The sequence below is a fragment of the Aptenodytes forsteri genome, unplaced genomic scaffold (genome assembly GCF_000699145.1).
Source record: "Aptenodytes forsteri isolate BGI_AS27 unplaced genomic scaffold, ASM69914v1 Scaffold145, whole genome shotgun sequence".
In the NCBI taxonomy this organism is placed as follows: domain Eukaryota; kingdom Metazoa; phylum Chordata; class Aves; order Sphenisciformes; family Spheniscidae; genus Aptenodytes; species Aptenodytes forsteri.
In genome coordinates, this window is record NW_008795122.1 from 249,244 (window position 1) to 265,470 (window position 16,227).

At 40.2% G+C, this 16,227-nt stretch overlaps 1 protein-coding gene across 1 annotated transcript; it reads right to left on the reverse strand.

Annotated features, from left to right (window-relative positions):
* Positions 1–522: 522 nt before the first annotated feature.
* Positions 523–13,869, reverse strand: NEMP2 (nuclear envelope integral membrane protein 2). The gene is made up of 9 exons (XM_019471500.1): positions 13,762–13,869; positions 11,960–12,188; positions 11,562–11,634; positions 10,495–10,588; positions 9,593–9,707; positions 8,706–8,931; positions 6,268–6,444; positions 3,319–4,075; positions 523–3,164 (listed from the first exon to the last, which is right to left on the reverse strand). The coding sequence occupies exons 1-8, from the start codon at positions 13,849–13,851 to the stop codon at positions 3,850–3,852; spliced, it is 1,230 nt and encodes a 409-aa protein (XP_019327045.1). The 5' UTR covers positions 13,852–13,869; the 3' UTR covers positions 523–3,164; positions 3,319–3,849.
* Positions 13,870–16,227: the final 2,358 nt, after the last annotated feature.

Below are 16,227 nucleotides of genomic sequence, written 5' to 3' on the forward strand. Positions count from 1 at the left end.
TGAGATAGAGGCTGCTAAGTGCAGGTCATTTAAGCTGTACGGAAATACTTCCAATTTCTATTTGATTATATTTGCACTATTGCACCTGCCCTATACAGTGGCATATTTGTCTGGAATTTATTTTTATCTTAAGTATAGGACAGTTAGATTTTTACTACTTCAAATGCTTAAATTTGTATGCATACAACAGTGATGACAGGGAGAGATCTTAGTTTTGTTTTGTTGTTTGCATGTGTGTAACTGCCAGACCTCACTTGCCACCTTACGAATTTGGCTTTGTGGTGGTTTGGATCTGTCATGAGTGGAGAATGGGAATGGCAAGTTCCTTCAGGGAGATGCATTTGAGGTAGTGGGGACACTCTGTTTTGGAGCAACCACAGCTAATGCACAGTTACCGTTCCTTAAATCTGCAACAAGGGAAAAAGCCTCGGGACATAAACACACTGAATTTGCTTGGCTCCTCCTTGTCCTATGTCCTGCTGTTCTGAAAAGAGTAAACACATAAGAGAGGAGAACCACATAGTTGAAAAATAGTTTTATTTAAAAAACAGTTTTGAAAGTACAAGATAGTATATTGAGTACGCTGTACGGTGAATACAAAATAAATATGAAATTCTAACTTTTTTTTTAACACCATGAAACAGAAGATAAACGTAACTCATCCTTCGTTAAGGAAGAAAGGCTTTTATGACAGTTAAGGCAATGGATTAACATCTAGATTCTGTTCCCAGATTTTCTCGCCGAACACTGGACAGTACTTAACAATTGTGTTTCAGTAAACCTATGTAAGCTCCATATATCATAGGAGCACTGTGCAAGTAAACTCGCTGTTGGCAAAGGGCTCAAATGACAGCATTCGGTTTTGGTGGGTTTTGTTTATCAAATGCTTCCAATGTTGGAACAGGCTTGGGGGGATTTTTAAGGTCAGTGTCAGCTATCCACTAAAGTAGTTGTCATCCTTCTCGTATGTTGCTGCATTTCTGTCTTGGATGTACTTAGTAGTTTCCTGCTCTACTTTGGATAGTACTTACCCATGCCTGGCAAATGATGGACTTTGTAACTACGTAAAACGTAGGTTGGTTGTTTTGGGGTTGGGGTTTTTTTCCTTCCTTGTGGGGGCAGGTGTACCTGGTATTGTTCTAAATAATTTAGAAAAAGGGACAGTGTCTGAAAAATGTAATTGCCTACTTTTTGGGGGCTTTTCCGTTTAACATATTGCATGGGTAAAATACTATCTTAATGCATTATCTGGGCTATTGTATATAAATACATACTGTGTATTTACAGAAGGATAATCATCACTACCTCAGTAAAGAGAGGAGATCCAGAAAAACTGTGGATTTAAGCTAGGATAAATCTAATTTTCCCCCATGGCCTCAAATCACATGGATGGGAGTTCTTAGCTAGCTACGGAGTACACTGAAAAAACTTGTGTGCTTTAAAACATGCAAAAACCATTTAAAACATCTCTTCAAGTATCCTTTTTTGACTAATCTGTAATAATTTTGAGTACTTCGTTTTCATGATGGCAACACAGGCAAAGGTAAAGTAAATCTTCAGTCTACTAAGGTAATTGTTCAGAGGAGTTTCCATCCTTCTCCCAAACCATCAAAGATAATGAGGCTTTCCTCCGTTTACACAACAGCTAATGGTTCCAGCTTCTTGCTAGTGACAGAACCCCCCAAGCCAAGCCTGACTTCCAGAGCGTAGGTGGCAATTTAACTGTGAATTTGGTAGTAGCAGCCGCTCTTAGAGGTGACTCTTGCTGCTAGTGGCCTTCCTGAACAGAACTCCCTTGTTCTATTTTTGAATGTTGTGGACTTACCAGTGAGTGTATTTTGGATCACCTGCTTGACAGAGCTTCTCTCTGCTAAACATGCTATAGATTCTGCATATGTAATCATAAATGTATGGCACAAAAGGGTGTTAAGTGTCTCTTTACTGTAAAATGGAAGAGTTCCTTTTAAAATGAAGCGAAGTTGAAGCAATATAAAGGAGGAAGGACTATGTAAATAAGGCTTTCGAGCATCAACTCTTGAGTCCTGTTTTGTACGGAGGAGCTCTTGGAATGTGGTACAGGCAGCACTTCTTAGCACTGTTAGAGGTTAACAGATTTTTCTCCCTTGTCCAGTGATGGACAATGAGAAACCACGATAGTGCATGCACTGCTGAAGTCATGCTGCATCACTGGGCATGTTACAAAGAAAAGATATGCCTTTTAAAACAAATATATCCTGGTCTAAAATGCCCTTCTGTAGAGCTAACCGCTTCCTGCCACCCACACTGGTGGGTTTGTAAGTGACAGAATTAATGGTCTTTGTTTTCTGCAGTTTGGAGACAGTAAAGGAAAACAGGAAGGTGAGGATAGAAGAATATAGGGATAATCTAAAGAACAAAAGAAGGAAATGACCTCTGCAGGTGGATGAACTGAGGGGACATGATCTACTCCCTAGCCTAGGATTGTGTAATACATAAGCTGAAAGACACTTGACTGTCTAAATTTCTCTCCTTGTTCTTTTCTTTTCCTCCCCGCACACCTCCTATGCTAAGTCCCAAAGAGGACTGAAGAAGGGGGAGGTAGGATCCAGGTATCCCTCCCTCCTTGTTTTGCCAAGAATTACTTTCCACTTTTTATTGAATGAGCGAACTACTGAGTACTCTGAGGACAGCGGAGCTATATGTAGGTTATCTATATTCCCAATTACATGGTTACTGCATCACTCCGGCTCTGCTTACAGCAGTTCCTCCAAGCAGCTGAAACAGCCTCAGCCTTTGTTGCCTTTTTTGGGCTGTTGAGAGGCCTGGAGTGGAGGGTAGTACCCATCTGAGGTAAGGTGACAGTGAAGTTGAAAGCAATAGTAAAAATACATTTGGGGACGGAAATCCTCTCCTAAATCATCTGCAGTTGTCAGAGGTGGAGAAGCAGACTGAGGAAAGGTTCAGCAGAGAGGGACCTGTAGAAGAGGGAAGAAGAGTATGTGAAGAAACAAAGACATGGAAAGAACAAAGTGCAGTATAACTAGAGCAGGGACCAAGAACACAACAATACAAGCAGAGTGTGAAAAGTCAGGCAGGGTTCTGAAGAGTAAGAGGAGCTTAAAACAAATGTGGAGAAGCAACATAAAGCTAACAGACAGCAAGCCTAGCCAGAAGAGCAAACAAACCTCATTCAACCATAACTAGAGAGACCAAGAACACAATACAAGCAGAGTGTGAAAAGTCAGGCAGGGTTCTGAAGAGTAAGAGGAGCTTAAAACAAATGTGGAGAAGCAACATAAAGCTAACAGACAGCAAGCCTAGCCAGAAGAGCAAACAAACCTCATTCAACCGTGTTAACTCTCTGTTGATCTTTAGCACTGAAAAGTCTCACAAACAATAAAAATAGTTTTTCAGCACGCTAACAAGCATTATTAAAATTGTTGACACATAGGGTACTTAGTAAGAGTATTAATAATGGCTTCTCCTCCCTCTAGTGCTCAGCACAGAGGACTTGACAATGAAAAGGGCCAAAACAGATTCCCTGTTCTCTAGAGGTAGTGTCCTTGGAAAAACAAGGCATCCTGGTGGGACAGGCTGCTGCCAGTACTTGCTTTGGAAATAAGCAACTTTTACTTCCCTAGTTAAAGTACCAATAGCATGAGAATCCTCTTCACTTGAACAGCCCCTATAGCTTCCTTCTGTTGCTCTCATCAGGCAACATCAGTGATAAATGAGACAGTTTTTTCAAAAATCCTTGTTTGTCCACCAGCAGCCACAAGAAACCACCAAGCGTGAGTTCTCAGTCTGTATCCTTCCTTTCTAGGATGAATGTGTTTTCCCTCTCTGCTTTTTTTGGTTATTTCCCAAAGCTCAGAGCAACTCAGTAGCATATGGAAATGAAATTTGTTTATGCATTTCACCTTCATCCTCCTCATCTCCTTCATGGATAGAATTGGCTGGATCATCTTGCTCAGATTCTGCCCTCGTCTCAAAGAGCTGCTCTTCCAGGAAGAAGCTCCCAATGCCGTATTCCTCATCATGCGCCTTTGTTTCTGCAGGTGAGACGTGGGGAGATCCCAGAACAAAACCTGCAAACCTGCCAAATTTTTAGAGGGAGAAGTGATCAGCTGAGAAATGAAAAAAATACTGTAAATGCAGGGGATGCTGCCAATTAAGCAGGGATGTTTTAAGGACATGCCCACAGGCAGCACAGATGAGGGGAAGCTGCAGCATGAGCTAGGGAGTCCTGGACAACAGAGAATAAATCGCAACGGATGGCAACAACCCTGAAGATTTGTTTTCCTGCCTCTTCTTCTTTTCAGTCTTCAGTCTTTTCTATGTAAGTAGCTTTTGCTCTTCTGGAGGCCATCTGCAAGGTCTTGTGACTAAGCAAGAAGATCTAACTTTGTTTTCACATCTTGTCAGTACTCGTGGGGTAATCCAGAGTAAGCATTTGTACAGTTGGATAGATGGTACTTTAGCTTCTAAAAATAAATTGAAGCTGTAGCATATTTGAGACAAAGGCTCTAAGAATTCAGGTAAGTTGACATTGTTAATGAAAGGAAAAATGGTGAGAACTTCGCATTCCTACAGTGCTGTGCTATCACCTTCCTTCTGGTGCTGCATGCACGCTCTGGGCAAGCTGAGCTAAAGTCTTGCCAAAGAATTCCTGCTTTTGGTGAACTTGGAGCTGCAGACTGGGAATTCTGCAGCTGCTCCAAGTAAATGCCAAACTGGAGGTCTGGCAGAACAAAGCATGAACTTAGCACTGTCCCTGCACTTCAATTCGCCACAAGTCTTACTTTCAGTGGACAGCTACATTGAAGAGAGAGAATGGAGCTGGAAGTTTCTGGCAAGCATGTGGAAACAGACGGCAGTTCTGACACCTGGGTAAGTGTCGACAGCATCAGAGAAATGTAAGAAAAAGGAAATGCAGCTACATTCTGGAGTTCTGGTAAACTGATCAATAATTTACATTTTAGACTTAACATTTCTGTGAGAAGAATGTTGTCACCTCGCTTTTCTTGGAAGCGCTGTTAGTCTAAATGGGGAACAGTTGGACTGGCTGTGTTTTACAGGTTTGCCTTGTGTTGAACTATCTTCTGATGCTTAATGGAAGCTTGAAGGGTACTCAACTTTACATCAGACTTCTGTTGGTTCTTCTTTTTATTTTTGCATTTTTGTAGTGAACAATTTATAAGAACTGTATTAACTAAGTGATGGCTAGAAAATACATGTGTCTTAACTGTTTGTTTTGTGCATTTGGCAGTATTTTGTTTTGCAATACTGCAGTGAGTTTTCACTTTTTGTATCTTTCAATCATGCTATAGAATGCAAGTATCTTAGAAAATAAGGTTGTTTAACAGTACATCTATAAAACCTGGCAGAGAGGCTGTCTGTGTGCCCATCCAAGGAAGACGAAGGTTCTGAAACTAGTTTAAACTTTTTATTGCTTAAATTCCGAGCTGACTGGGGCTCCTTTGAAATTGTGATACTCGGTTCTGTAGCAAGGGCCAAGTCTTTGTGGCTGGGTAATACGTGAAACTCTGCTTCTGATATCTCGAAGTTTTGCTTTTGACGGAAATACACTGCTATTATGATTAGTTTTATATTCTGCAATATTTTCTGGCTCCATTTATATGACCATTCCCTTCCTAACCCATAGTTGTCTTCAGTTTGTCTCTTAAACTGTATCTGGAGTAGCTCTTCTACCTGTTACGCTTCCTACGTGCAGGCACTGATTTTTTTTGTTTTCTCTGTATTCTTAGTCTTAGGTATTGGTTGATACTTCAAGTAACAGGATTTCTTGGCTGTGCAGGCTTGCAGTTGGAGAGCTTAATGCAGGTAATAGTTGAGCGTGTATCTTCAGCCTGCCCCCATTTTATACAATGCAAAAGTTTACTGCTCTGAAAAATGAAGAAAGGGGCATTTCACTGATTAGACAGCCACCTGAGTCACTGCAGAGCTTGCAGAGGCATTGTAGGAAGCCTGTACGTTTTAGGGAAAGCTGCCATTACCATGAATTAGCTGTGAACGTCTGCAAACTGTCAGAGTAATTTATGGTCGGAGAGGAACAAACAGGGGATTTAATACCACCAGCAAGTCATATCCTTGAGAGGTGTGGCTGTGATCTTTAGTGGGATTACTCAAGTAGATAAAGCTACCTGCACATCTGACTGCATGCAAGATAAACACACCTGGAACAGTGCCTGAAGAAGCATTTGGGTCTGCTGTGTAACAGTGTCTGTGCAGTGCGTCTCCCGCTTTAGAGAGGCCAGATTTTCTTACCTATGTGGGGACTGGAGTTTGGATACAGCTAACCATGATGGGAAGTCAGGGTTCCTGCAGAATGAGCGTAGCTCCTCCAGAGCTCTGATAGTTTCTGTTTCACCTTGTTCTCGATACTCCTCTTCAGTAAGGCATTTAAACACTAACTTTTTTGATTTAAAGTGGTTCTTCATTTTTCTAGAATGAAGTGAAAACAATTAGTCTTTCTGAAGTCTTCTGGCCCATAATTATTGTCATCCTTTTTCTCTACGACGTGCTATTAACGTGCATTAATCACTTTTATCCTTTTAAGAGGACAAGCTACATTCTTGCATTAAAATTTTAGGACAAGGCATCTAATGTTTGCTAGCCTGTTTACCCTAGGTCTTCACCAAAGTTGTAGAATTCCTCAGAATGATATCTAATGAGCTTCAAATGAGCTTTGGATCAGGTCCTTATTGTGTATGCATGGACTAAAATCTCATAGAATTAAATAGGTGGCTGCTTGCTCAGCCATTTTTAGTTGCAATATGCAAAAAGTGTGCAGAGACATGGGCTGAATCAAAACCCAGTCTGCATATGTAACTTCGAAGATAAGCAATGCTCTGTTATGAGTTGTTCATGTTGTTTACTAGATCGCTTCTCTCAAATCTTGCTTTAAATTACAAAACTGAGTAGTCTGAGGCCAAAATGTTTACAATCTGATGTTTTTTTAGCTGCTGCGTAGCAATGTATAATATAATTAGATATCAATTAGAAAGTGTGCCATGTTCTGTTCCCTTCTGTCGACTGCTTTCAATTTAAATGTTGTGATGAGTTAAGATAAGCAAGGGCTGGATGCCCATAAAACTTTCAGCTCTGCATAAAAACACCTGCTCCAACCAGCAGCATTCACTTTCCTCCTTATTTCCCTGTAAAGCAAGAAGGAACTGTAGCCCTTACTCAGGTCAAATGGTAAAGGTCTTGCTGGCTCAGCGGGATCACTACTGATCTTAACAACAAATAATGCAAGATTCTTAGTTATTTTGATGCATCTGCTGCTCTGAACTGTGTATCTGGCATCATGGCCTCACAGTTTAGTGCTACTGCTTAATGTTTTGAAATGGAAAAAAAAACCCTTATCATTCTCCTAAGAGAAATTTGTAGAGCTATATTTCAGTGCTTTTTGGCTTTATACAAGCATCAGTTAATGAAAAACAAAGAGAGGTCCACGTGGAGAACAAACTACAGCGTTTCAGGGTAAGACAGGTATGTTCTGACTTCTGTGAACTCGTAGCCAAATCTTACTGATTTCAGAGTGAGCTGAACCTGCTTACATCAGGTAAGTATATAAGCAACTATATGTTGCTTTTGAAACAGTTGGTGCTTCTCAGCTGCAGGCAAAAATCAGTCTTCAACAAATGATAAATTCTACCTAAAATAAAAAAGCTTCAACCCAGTCTACACTTCAACATCTAAAAAGAGCACAAAAGCAAAGCAGTATGTTCTTCAAAACTAAACAACGTGTAAAAGACTAAAAAAGAAATTATTTGGGTTTTAATCTTTTGGTTATGCCAGTTCTAGCCTTTGCCTCTTCCTGGTTCTCTGCAGTTCAGCAGAAGTCCACAGCTATGGAACAGTCTGCACTAAAGTCTCTTAATCTGGATGCCATCCCTGAAGGTAAAACACAGATGTAAATTGGCAGGACTTTTTAGAATCTTCATTTGAGTGTTGGATTTGTGATAAAACATGCTTCAGATTCAAGGATGAGCAAACACGTTGTTCCCATATTGCTAATGAAAATACTTAGCAAACTAAGGTCTACATATTGCAAGCAGTTCCCATTCCAAATGCCACAATATAAATGGGGCTCTGGGAATACAGGGGAATGTCTCCACAGTGATAACAGGTTGTTTCCATGAATTAAAGGTAGACATGTACATCTAGGATAATAACCTTGGAAAATGAAAATCAGTGGAAACCATTATTTTTGTGGACACGGGTTTTTAGCCTCTGAACTCTACACTAACCTACAAGGACTGTCACTTCTTAACATCTGCTTCCTAGGTGACAATACACTGTTTTATCCCATAAGATTCAGTACAAGTTACCTGCAGATTCTCTCACTACACATGAAACCAAGGCAGTATTGCTGTGGCCTAATCAATCAACCAAACAGAAATGTTTTGGTTACTGTATGCTGCAGACTAGAAGGTGCTACATTTGTACCTAAGAGCACAGTCACATTTCTCCGTTCTCCATAGAACAAAACTCGTGCTTAAAACTGGCAAATGGAAAATAATTGAATTCCTGTGTCTCAGGGATTTAAACCTTTTCTATTGTAGCTTTACATCTGGTAAAAATATGAACTAGTATTAGAAATTAATAAATCATTATTGAAGTGTAAGGGTTTTTTCATTACCAGCCTCCAGTATTTCCTGGTGATACAGGGACTCGGACATTCACAAATATGTACAAACCTGCCTATGTGACAAGCAGCACCAAGAGGGTAATGCAGGCCTTTTGAACAGACGCTGACTGCTATTACTGCATACGCAACTTGAGGTATGGTGACACCACAATAAATCAAGACAAAGGCTGTTAATTGTAGCGTCCACGTGAACAAGGTTATGCTCAGTTCAGTGGTAAGCGGTCCATGCTGATAGCAAGTGGCAAAGCTGGTAATTCCAACAGCCAGAAAATACCCTGTAGAAACAGAAAGAAGGACATGGAGAAAAAGATGCAAACTACCCATATAAACTTCATTAGTTTGGTTCACAAAGCTTGCAACTGCTGTGAAGTAGAGCCTGCTGTTTCTTGTGTTGTCTTATAGATACCTGCATTATGTTGTATGTGCTTTGTATTTCAAAAGAGTGCGAAGAGTTCACGAGGTGATCTATGAACAGCCTTTAGCAAATGCTATGAGCTGCACATGAATTCTCTCCATGCAAGAATGTCGAGGCAGATGCCAGACCAATAGATTTGTCAGCCCCTGCAGCCACATCCAGTTAGCAACTTATGCATCCGGTTCCCAGATCCAGCAAAATACAAGCCAGCATGGCTGCTCTTTTGCTGTTAGAGGGGAAGTATGTAATGGCAAATCAATAAACAAATAATAACAGGCAAAATCTGCTCTTAAAGCTGCTACTGGCCCACTATATCAAACTCCTTATTTAATGATACAGTGTGTAGGAGTAAATGCTCATTTGAGTTGATTAGGAACCTTTGGAATATTCCAATGTCTATGGCTTAGGAGAAAAAAGTACTCCATAAATGAGTCACTGGATTTTGTTTTTTATGGGCAGGTATTCATCTAACCACTAAATTAAACCAAAATCTGCAGCACATTTTTTGATAATTTTCTTACCCAACAAGTAGTTTCTGTGTTCAGACCACAACCACTGCATATTCTCTTTGAAGCAGTAAAAAAAATAGAGAGAGGACATCCAGCAGCCACTCATTAAGATCCAGAAGGTACTGTGCTGGAAATTTAAAAAAAAAAAAAAAAAAAAAAAAAAAAAAAAAAAAAAAAAAAAAAAAAAAAAAAAAAAAAAAAAAAAAAAAAAAAAAAAAAAAAAAATTTAAAAACCTTAAATTAAAAACCTTAAAAAGATTTCAAGTCAAAATCGGGACCATTTTGTGCAAGGCAACTCACAGGCAAAACCAGATGATACTCGGTAGACCTACAGGGCTTGTGATCTGTGTTAGACTTCTACTGTACTGCTCTGCACGCTACAACGAAACAACATCCATTCTAAGTGGAGCAACTGCATCTCTGTATTTGAGTATCATGTCCCAGTGTTATGGTACAAGCCTATTGCCGTGTATTTCCAATTAACATATCTCAGCAATACTGTGGGAATGCACAGACTTTGTAAAAGTAAAGGAAAAATTCACATCTGCCTTGCAATGAATTGTCTCTGGTGAATGGAAGAGAATCTGTCCCAGTTCCCACTAAAACTATATTTTGATTGATTCATAGAGTCAAAAGTAAGCTTAGCTCCAGTCCAATAAAAATAATTTATGTTTCAGAATAAACTCTTCTTGTACATCAACAATCTCCTGTTTAAAGTAAACTTGGGAGCAAGCTAACTAGAACTTGATTCTGAGCTAATTATATTTACTTGACACAAGCAATCCTGCAGTCATTCCAGAAGAGTTATCTGGCCACAAAAACAGAGCAAGATCAGAATCTGGCTCTGTACTCTTCACTTCCTATATTATGATGTTGATTATTATTATTATTTTGTTTTATAAATGTAGATTTACCCTTGGAATAAACCTTTTAAGTGACAACAGGACAAAGACTAGCACAGCAAGAACACCCAGTATTATTCCAGAAAGGTAAAAGAACTTGGTACTCCTGTAAGAGAACAAGAGAGAATATGGTGAGAAGTATAATTTCTAATTGGTTAAGATGCCAACATTTGTAAAAACAGCAGTGATCTTCAATAAGAACGTAACACAGCTGTAAGTTAGAATTGTAGTTACATGGTTAACAGGCCCAGTTTAGATATTAAATCCATGTAAGGAAAAATGCCCAACAGATACTTAAGGTCACTGGAGTTGTTACAGGCTAGGAGATTGTGTTGGTTTTTTTTAAAGCTCATTTTCTGATTTCATTGACCTTGAGTTTCTAGTAATTTCATTTTCTTCTATGTACTGATACAGTTCTGTACTGCAAGAAAAGTTTTATTTTTTTTAATTTAAAATGTAAAAAACCCTCCACAAACCCACAAGTTTTTTTTCCTAAGCTTATGCATTTATAAAGTCTGACTTTTAAATTCAGAGTTAACTCTATAAAACCTATTGCTGCTCTGCTTGTTTTAGAGGTGCCTCCTGATAATTAATTTGTGACTCATTTTGCTTTGAAGTCATGGGACACATGTTTTGCTGTAACAGTAAGCATCCTCCCTTACATGCTATGCAAAAGAACGATGGGGAAAGGTTGGCACAAAAGTGGAGGCAGACAAGGCGCCAGATGACCTCATCCTAAGCATTTCTTGCTGCAGGAAGGCATCATTTATAATACAAGCAGCATAATTTAGCCTTCAGCTAACCTCACTGGTCTACAAAAGGGAGAGAGAATTTTTCTGAATCCACACACTTGCTCGCTGAGGATTGTCTTGGTGTCGCCCAGTGCAGGAAGCTTGGCTACAAGAACCCTAACACAGCTAAGTGATTAATAGAGTGCAGCACTCCCAATATAGGTCACAGTCTGTCCAAACACAAATGGTATGAAGAAGTTTTAAACTATGTTCAGTTCCCTTAGTTCCCTTTCCCAAAGACGCACGGGCTTTGGGAAAGAAGGTCAGAAACCAGCAGCTAGTACTCACCTGCTCAGGCTGTTTGCAAAATGGAACAGAAAAATTCCAGCTACAAACAAAAACAAGAGTTTTCCATCTAGCACTAAAAAAAGGGGGAAAAAAATAGAAATAGATTTTAGACTAATTCAGTCTGAAATGTTGATTTTATAAAATGTCAACAGAAAAGTCGCAAGCTTCTTACAGAAGAGATGGTACATTCACTAACACTGGCAATACCAATCTGTAATCTAAACTGAAAGCTTTCATAGAATCATTATTAAGGTTGGAAAAGGCCTCTAAGATCATCGAGTCCAACCATCGACCCAACACCACCGTGTCCACTAAACCACGTCCCTAAGTACTGCATCTGCACATCTTTTAAATACTTCCAGGGATGATGACTCAACCACCAAAGCTTTTTTACTTACTTTCTCGATTCACACTCACAGTGTACAGTTCAGTTTTGAAGGGCTGTATTTTGAAACAAATATCTTCTCCATATTGTTTTATGCTTATGAAAGTTTCTGTAGATGTTTCTGGTTTCCAGAAGACTTGAACAGCACATGCAGCAAACTCAAAAACAGTTTCTGAATTACGACAGTTGCTTTTTTCTGAAATAGGCTCAAACCTGAACATTTCTCTGCTGTTAACTTTTACCTAAAAACAAACACAATACACAGAAAAGTAGCTCAGAATCAGAGGTTTTTGTTTTTCTGAACTATATAGCATATAAGCCATACATGTGATAATGAAAATCAGTATAGAGAGCTCGAGAATAAAATGCTAGTGCGATTCTTAGTTGTTTAATATTGGTTATCAATGTTATGGAAAGATTAAGTGTTTAGGCCTTACAGGGTGATTCGAACTCAACGTCAGCAAAGTTCTATGGAGGGGCCTCAATCCATCCAAAAGCTTGGTGAGTTTGGTTTTACCATGACACTTGCCCACAAATTTCTAACAAAACCAGTAATATTTGACTGACCACAGTTTCTTTTGAAGATGTTCATACACTTCCCCATTCCCCTCCTGAACCGTAAGAAATTGGACTTGCTTTTGTTGTAGTTAATAATGCAATCTCCATGTTAAGGACAGAGGAGGGATAAGGAAAATGAAAGATATCATAACCAGAAATTTAAACAGCATATTCCTGTTGGGTATTTTGGAGTTTCTTGCTAGTTCCTAGCACCCTTCCTGGATGGGTAAAAGATCTTGTCGATATTCTGAGATGGGATGATCTTCCTGAAGATTGTGATTCATTGTGAGCTCTTTATCAGGGCCTATTAGACAACAAAGACCCATCTACAAAACGTGATGCAATAGGTAATAAAACAGGCTTCTACTGGGAGAAGAGACAACACGTCAGCAAGCAATTTGTTGTGGGAAAAATCTGAACTTCCTGCTTTTAAACATAGACTCCACAAAAGCTTGCGTGACTGCTGGAGGGTTTCACCACCTGAAGTCTGCTACCATTCATAGAAACATCTGCAGCATGTTCCTGAGGAAAACAGTCCTGGGAACAGATGAAGAGATTTTCCCCTTCCTTACATCTGAGAGTGAATTCCTCCAACAGAGATGAAATGAAACTGTTTCCTTCCCTTGTCCAGAGACATACTTCCCAGGAAAAAAAAGGAACCACACAGATAGTCAGCTTGTTCCTTTAGCTGTTATTGCTTCCACTGTTAAGAGATTTTTATATTGTTTTGAGCTACTCCCTAAACATGTTTCTTGTAAGATGACCTTCTGTTACTCAGAAAAACAGAAATGCACTGCCACTGCTGTTTTTTCATTAGTCACAATCTAATACACCTTTGGTTCCTATACTGTGGCCTGGTATGCTACAGCGAGTGAGTCACAACTGCATTTTATCCTCAAATTTGAAAGTTTTATAAAGGCGTTTGGTGATAAGCAAAAACATTTGTTGTAGAGGTTAGCAGTGGTCCATCGGTAGAAAAGGTGTGCAACAAAATAATACGCAACGCTAAGTTAATGTTTGTGTGACATCATACTATAAGCCCGGTTGACATCCTTCTAATAGAGAGACCAAACCTCACTGCATCCGAAGTGGAGAAACAACGCTGCATTTTTATCATGGTCCCACCTATACACCATTCAGACTACTAATTACATAGAGATACTGCTTTGATCTTGCTAACTGATCATACACTTTGCTGGCAAAAAGTTCACGTGAAGTGTATTGCATATCTGAATGATCCCCAAAATGGCCTCTTACCTGAAGAGTCGACCAAACGTACTGTAAGTGAGTGGTTCTGTTTTGCACATAGCAATAACAGTTTTCATCCCGTTTCTGGATGACATCCATTTCCTGCAAAAAGCTACAGTTTCTACCTGGGGGGGGGGCATAAAAGTTAATTTTAAGCATGTGTCAAATACAAATGTATAATTTTCCTCCATTTCATTGTTGTATGTGCTGAGGGAATCACAAGCAATTTGCAGATAATCAAATGTAAAAACTATGCTGCAGGGTAGCATGTTCAATATGATTTAGATGAACATTCAAATTAGACTTCTAATCAAGTCACTTAGGCTCCAGAGTAAACTGCAACACCTTTGGAAAAAAAAATTAATCTAGGGTGTATTTTTTAAAAAAGTAATCCATAAAAGCTTGGCTTTGGTATCAGTATCTTGATGGCACTGGAATAGGGCCTGTGGGCCAAATTCACTGCTGGCACGAGTGGGTGTAACTCCACCGGAGTCAACGCTTATACCAATGGTGAATGCAACTGTGGGAGTCTGAGCAGGTAAACAGGCTTACATATTAAAATAGTCATTTAGCACATGACATGGCTGCTGATCGCAGAAATCATACTCCTCTCCCTCAGAAATGTTTCTAATGTTAAATAACGCAACTCTTCTCTTTAAAACAAGTTTTCCTGACGTGGGCCAGCCATGACACGTCATAAGGCAACTGCACTGATAGCTTGCCGTAAGTCATTTAGTTAGGGATGCTAATTCTAACTCTCCTGAAATGTTAGTGACCCCTTACGATCTTCAGAATTAGATTACACTTTTCAGCAGAAATGCACCTAGAAGATTTGTGGAGCAAACTTTAAAGAATGACATACATTCTGATCTATATACATGTGTAAAATATACCCTACAGTGCATTACCGCAGTGTTCCAGGAACATAATTAAAGAGAAGAATAAAGGAAATAATTACAGATCTGGACAGAGGGAATCATCTGGCTCACTGAATAGAAAATGTAAGTCTAAGCCAAGCTCAGTAATAACTGCTAAAACACTGTCATACACTCAGAACAGCAAAATGAGTATGTGCAAAATAGTGTCAGCCTGGACAAGGAGATACTGTTTGCAGGTAAAAACCTGCCCTGTCTCTATAAGGAAGCTGAACTTAGGCTAAATTATTTTTTAACCGATTTAATTAAGCCTATGACAAATACCTGTGTGGATGTTCTTACATAAGTTTATTAAGTCATTCCAGAACGTCCACAGATGATCCTGCTAAAGTAAATTGGTTTAAACTTAAAATTTGGGCATTTTTATTGTGAAAAATTAACTATCTGATTAATTTTCATCCACAACCCTTCAGACAAGGGCTGGCTGTACCTCTGGACAGGCCCTTCCATAAAGGTTGTTGGAGGAAGTTGCGAAAGGATTAATTTGTCTCTGGAAAGTGCTACTGACTAACACAGCAAGCAGGTGACACTGGGCACTACCCAGGGCTAAGACTGATAACCCAGTGATAGGAAATGGCAATACCCTAGCAGGACCAAAATGCAGCTGAGAGTGCCCACACCTTCCCTGCAGGGTGTGTGAGGATTTTCTGCCACTACGGGTAAACTAGTCATCCACATTAGAAGTAATGTCCTCCATGTACAACACTAGAAAATATTTTCTTACCCCCCTTAATTTTAAGGGCCTTTTCTTGAGAAAAATAATTTGCTTCAAACGTGACATCAGCTCCATAGAGTGAAACAATCATGTTGCAAAAGGAAAGATGCTCCCGAATCAGGTAATCGTGAGATGGAGGAGGATTGTAGCTACCATGAGGACACACACAGACGGCGACTGTCAAGTTTTGAGATGGCAAGCAATGGAGAGAATCGGCATGTGCTGCAGAATCCGGAGGATGCCCAAGACTGGGGAACGTCAAGGCAAAGGGGGAAGCTGTTTCTTGAGTTACGTATCGCTACTACAGCTGAGAATAACCTTTAGGGTTTTCACTGCCCTCATTAATAAAAGATCTGTTCTGCACCCAATTCTCCTGAACCAAGCTAATGAGAAAGCCAGAGGGAGTAACATACACTCCAGGTCAGTTTCCCATGCCAGTGGTACCCAGCCTTCCAACCTCTGCCACTGAAACGGATGAGAGGCGCTTGCTCCCTGTGCACTTGGTGCCGCTTTGTTCGTGGAAGGTCTCCCAGGCCAGTCCCCAGCGCCTGTGTCTGCCTGTCCCACAGGGTACCACGCAGAATATTCCTGTGGAAACTGAACTGAGATGGGACAAGCAGGAGAAACCAGCAAAGCGCCACAGGGACACGTCTGGCCCCTGAAACAACTTTAGCTCTCAGCCGAAGCGGACAGAGACAGAGGCAGGCGGGGGGGCGGCGGCCCCGGCCTTTCCGTAGGGCAGCGCCATTTTGGGCAGAAGCAGGAGGCAGCAGGTCGCGCTGCACCGGGGGCGATGGCGACCGAGGAAAACCGGGAGGAGGATAG

Coding starts and splice junctions, on each gene's coding strand:
- NEMP2 (XM_019471500.1), bottom strand. CDS start 13,851: ATGGATGTCATCCAGAAACGGGATGAAAACTGTTATTGCTATGTGCAA. Junction 10,589..11,561: donor TTTGCAAACAGCCTGAGCAG/GTGAGTACTAGC, acceptor GTTCTCTTACAG/GAGTACCAAGTTCTTTTACC. Junction 6,445..8,705: donor GCTGCTTGTCACATAGGCAG/GTTTGTACATAT, acceptor ACTTCATTCTAG/AAAAATGAAGAACCACTTTA.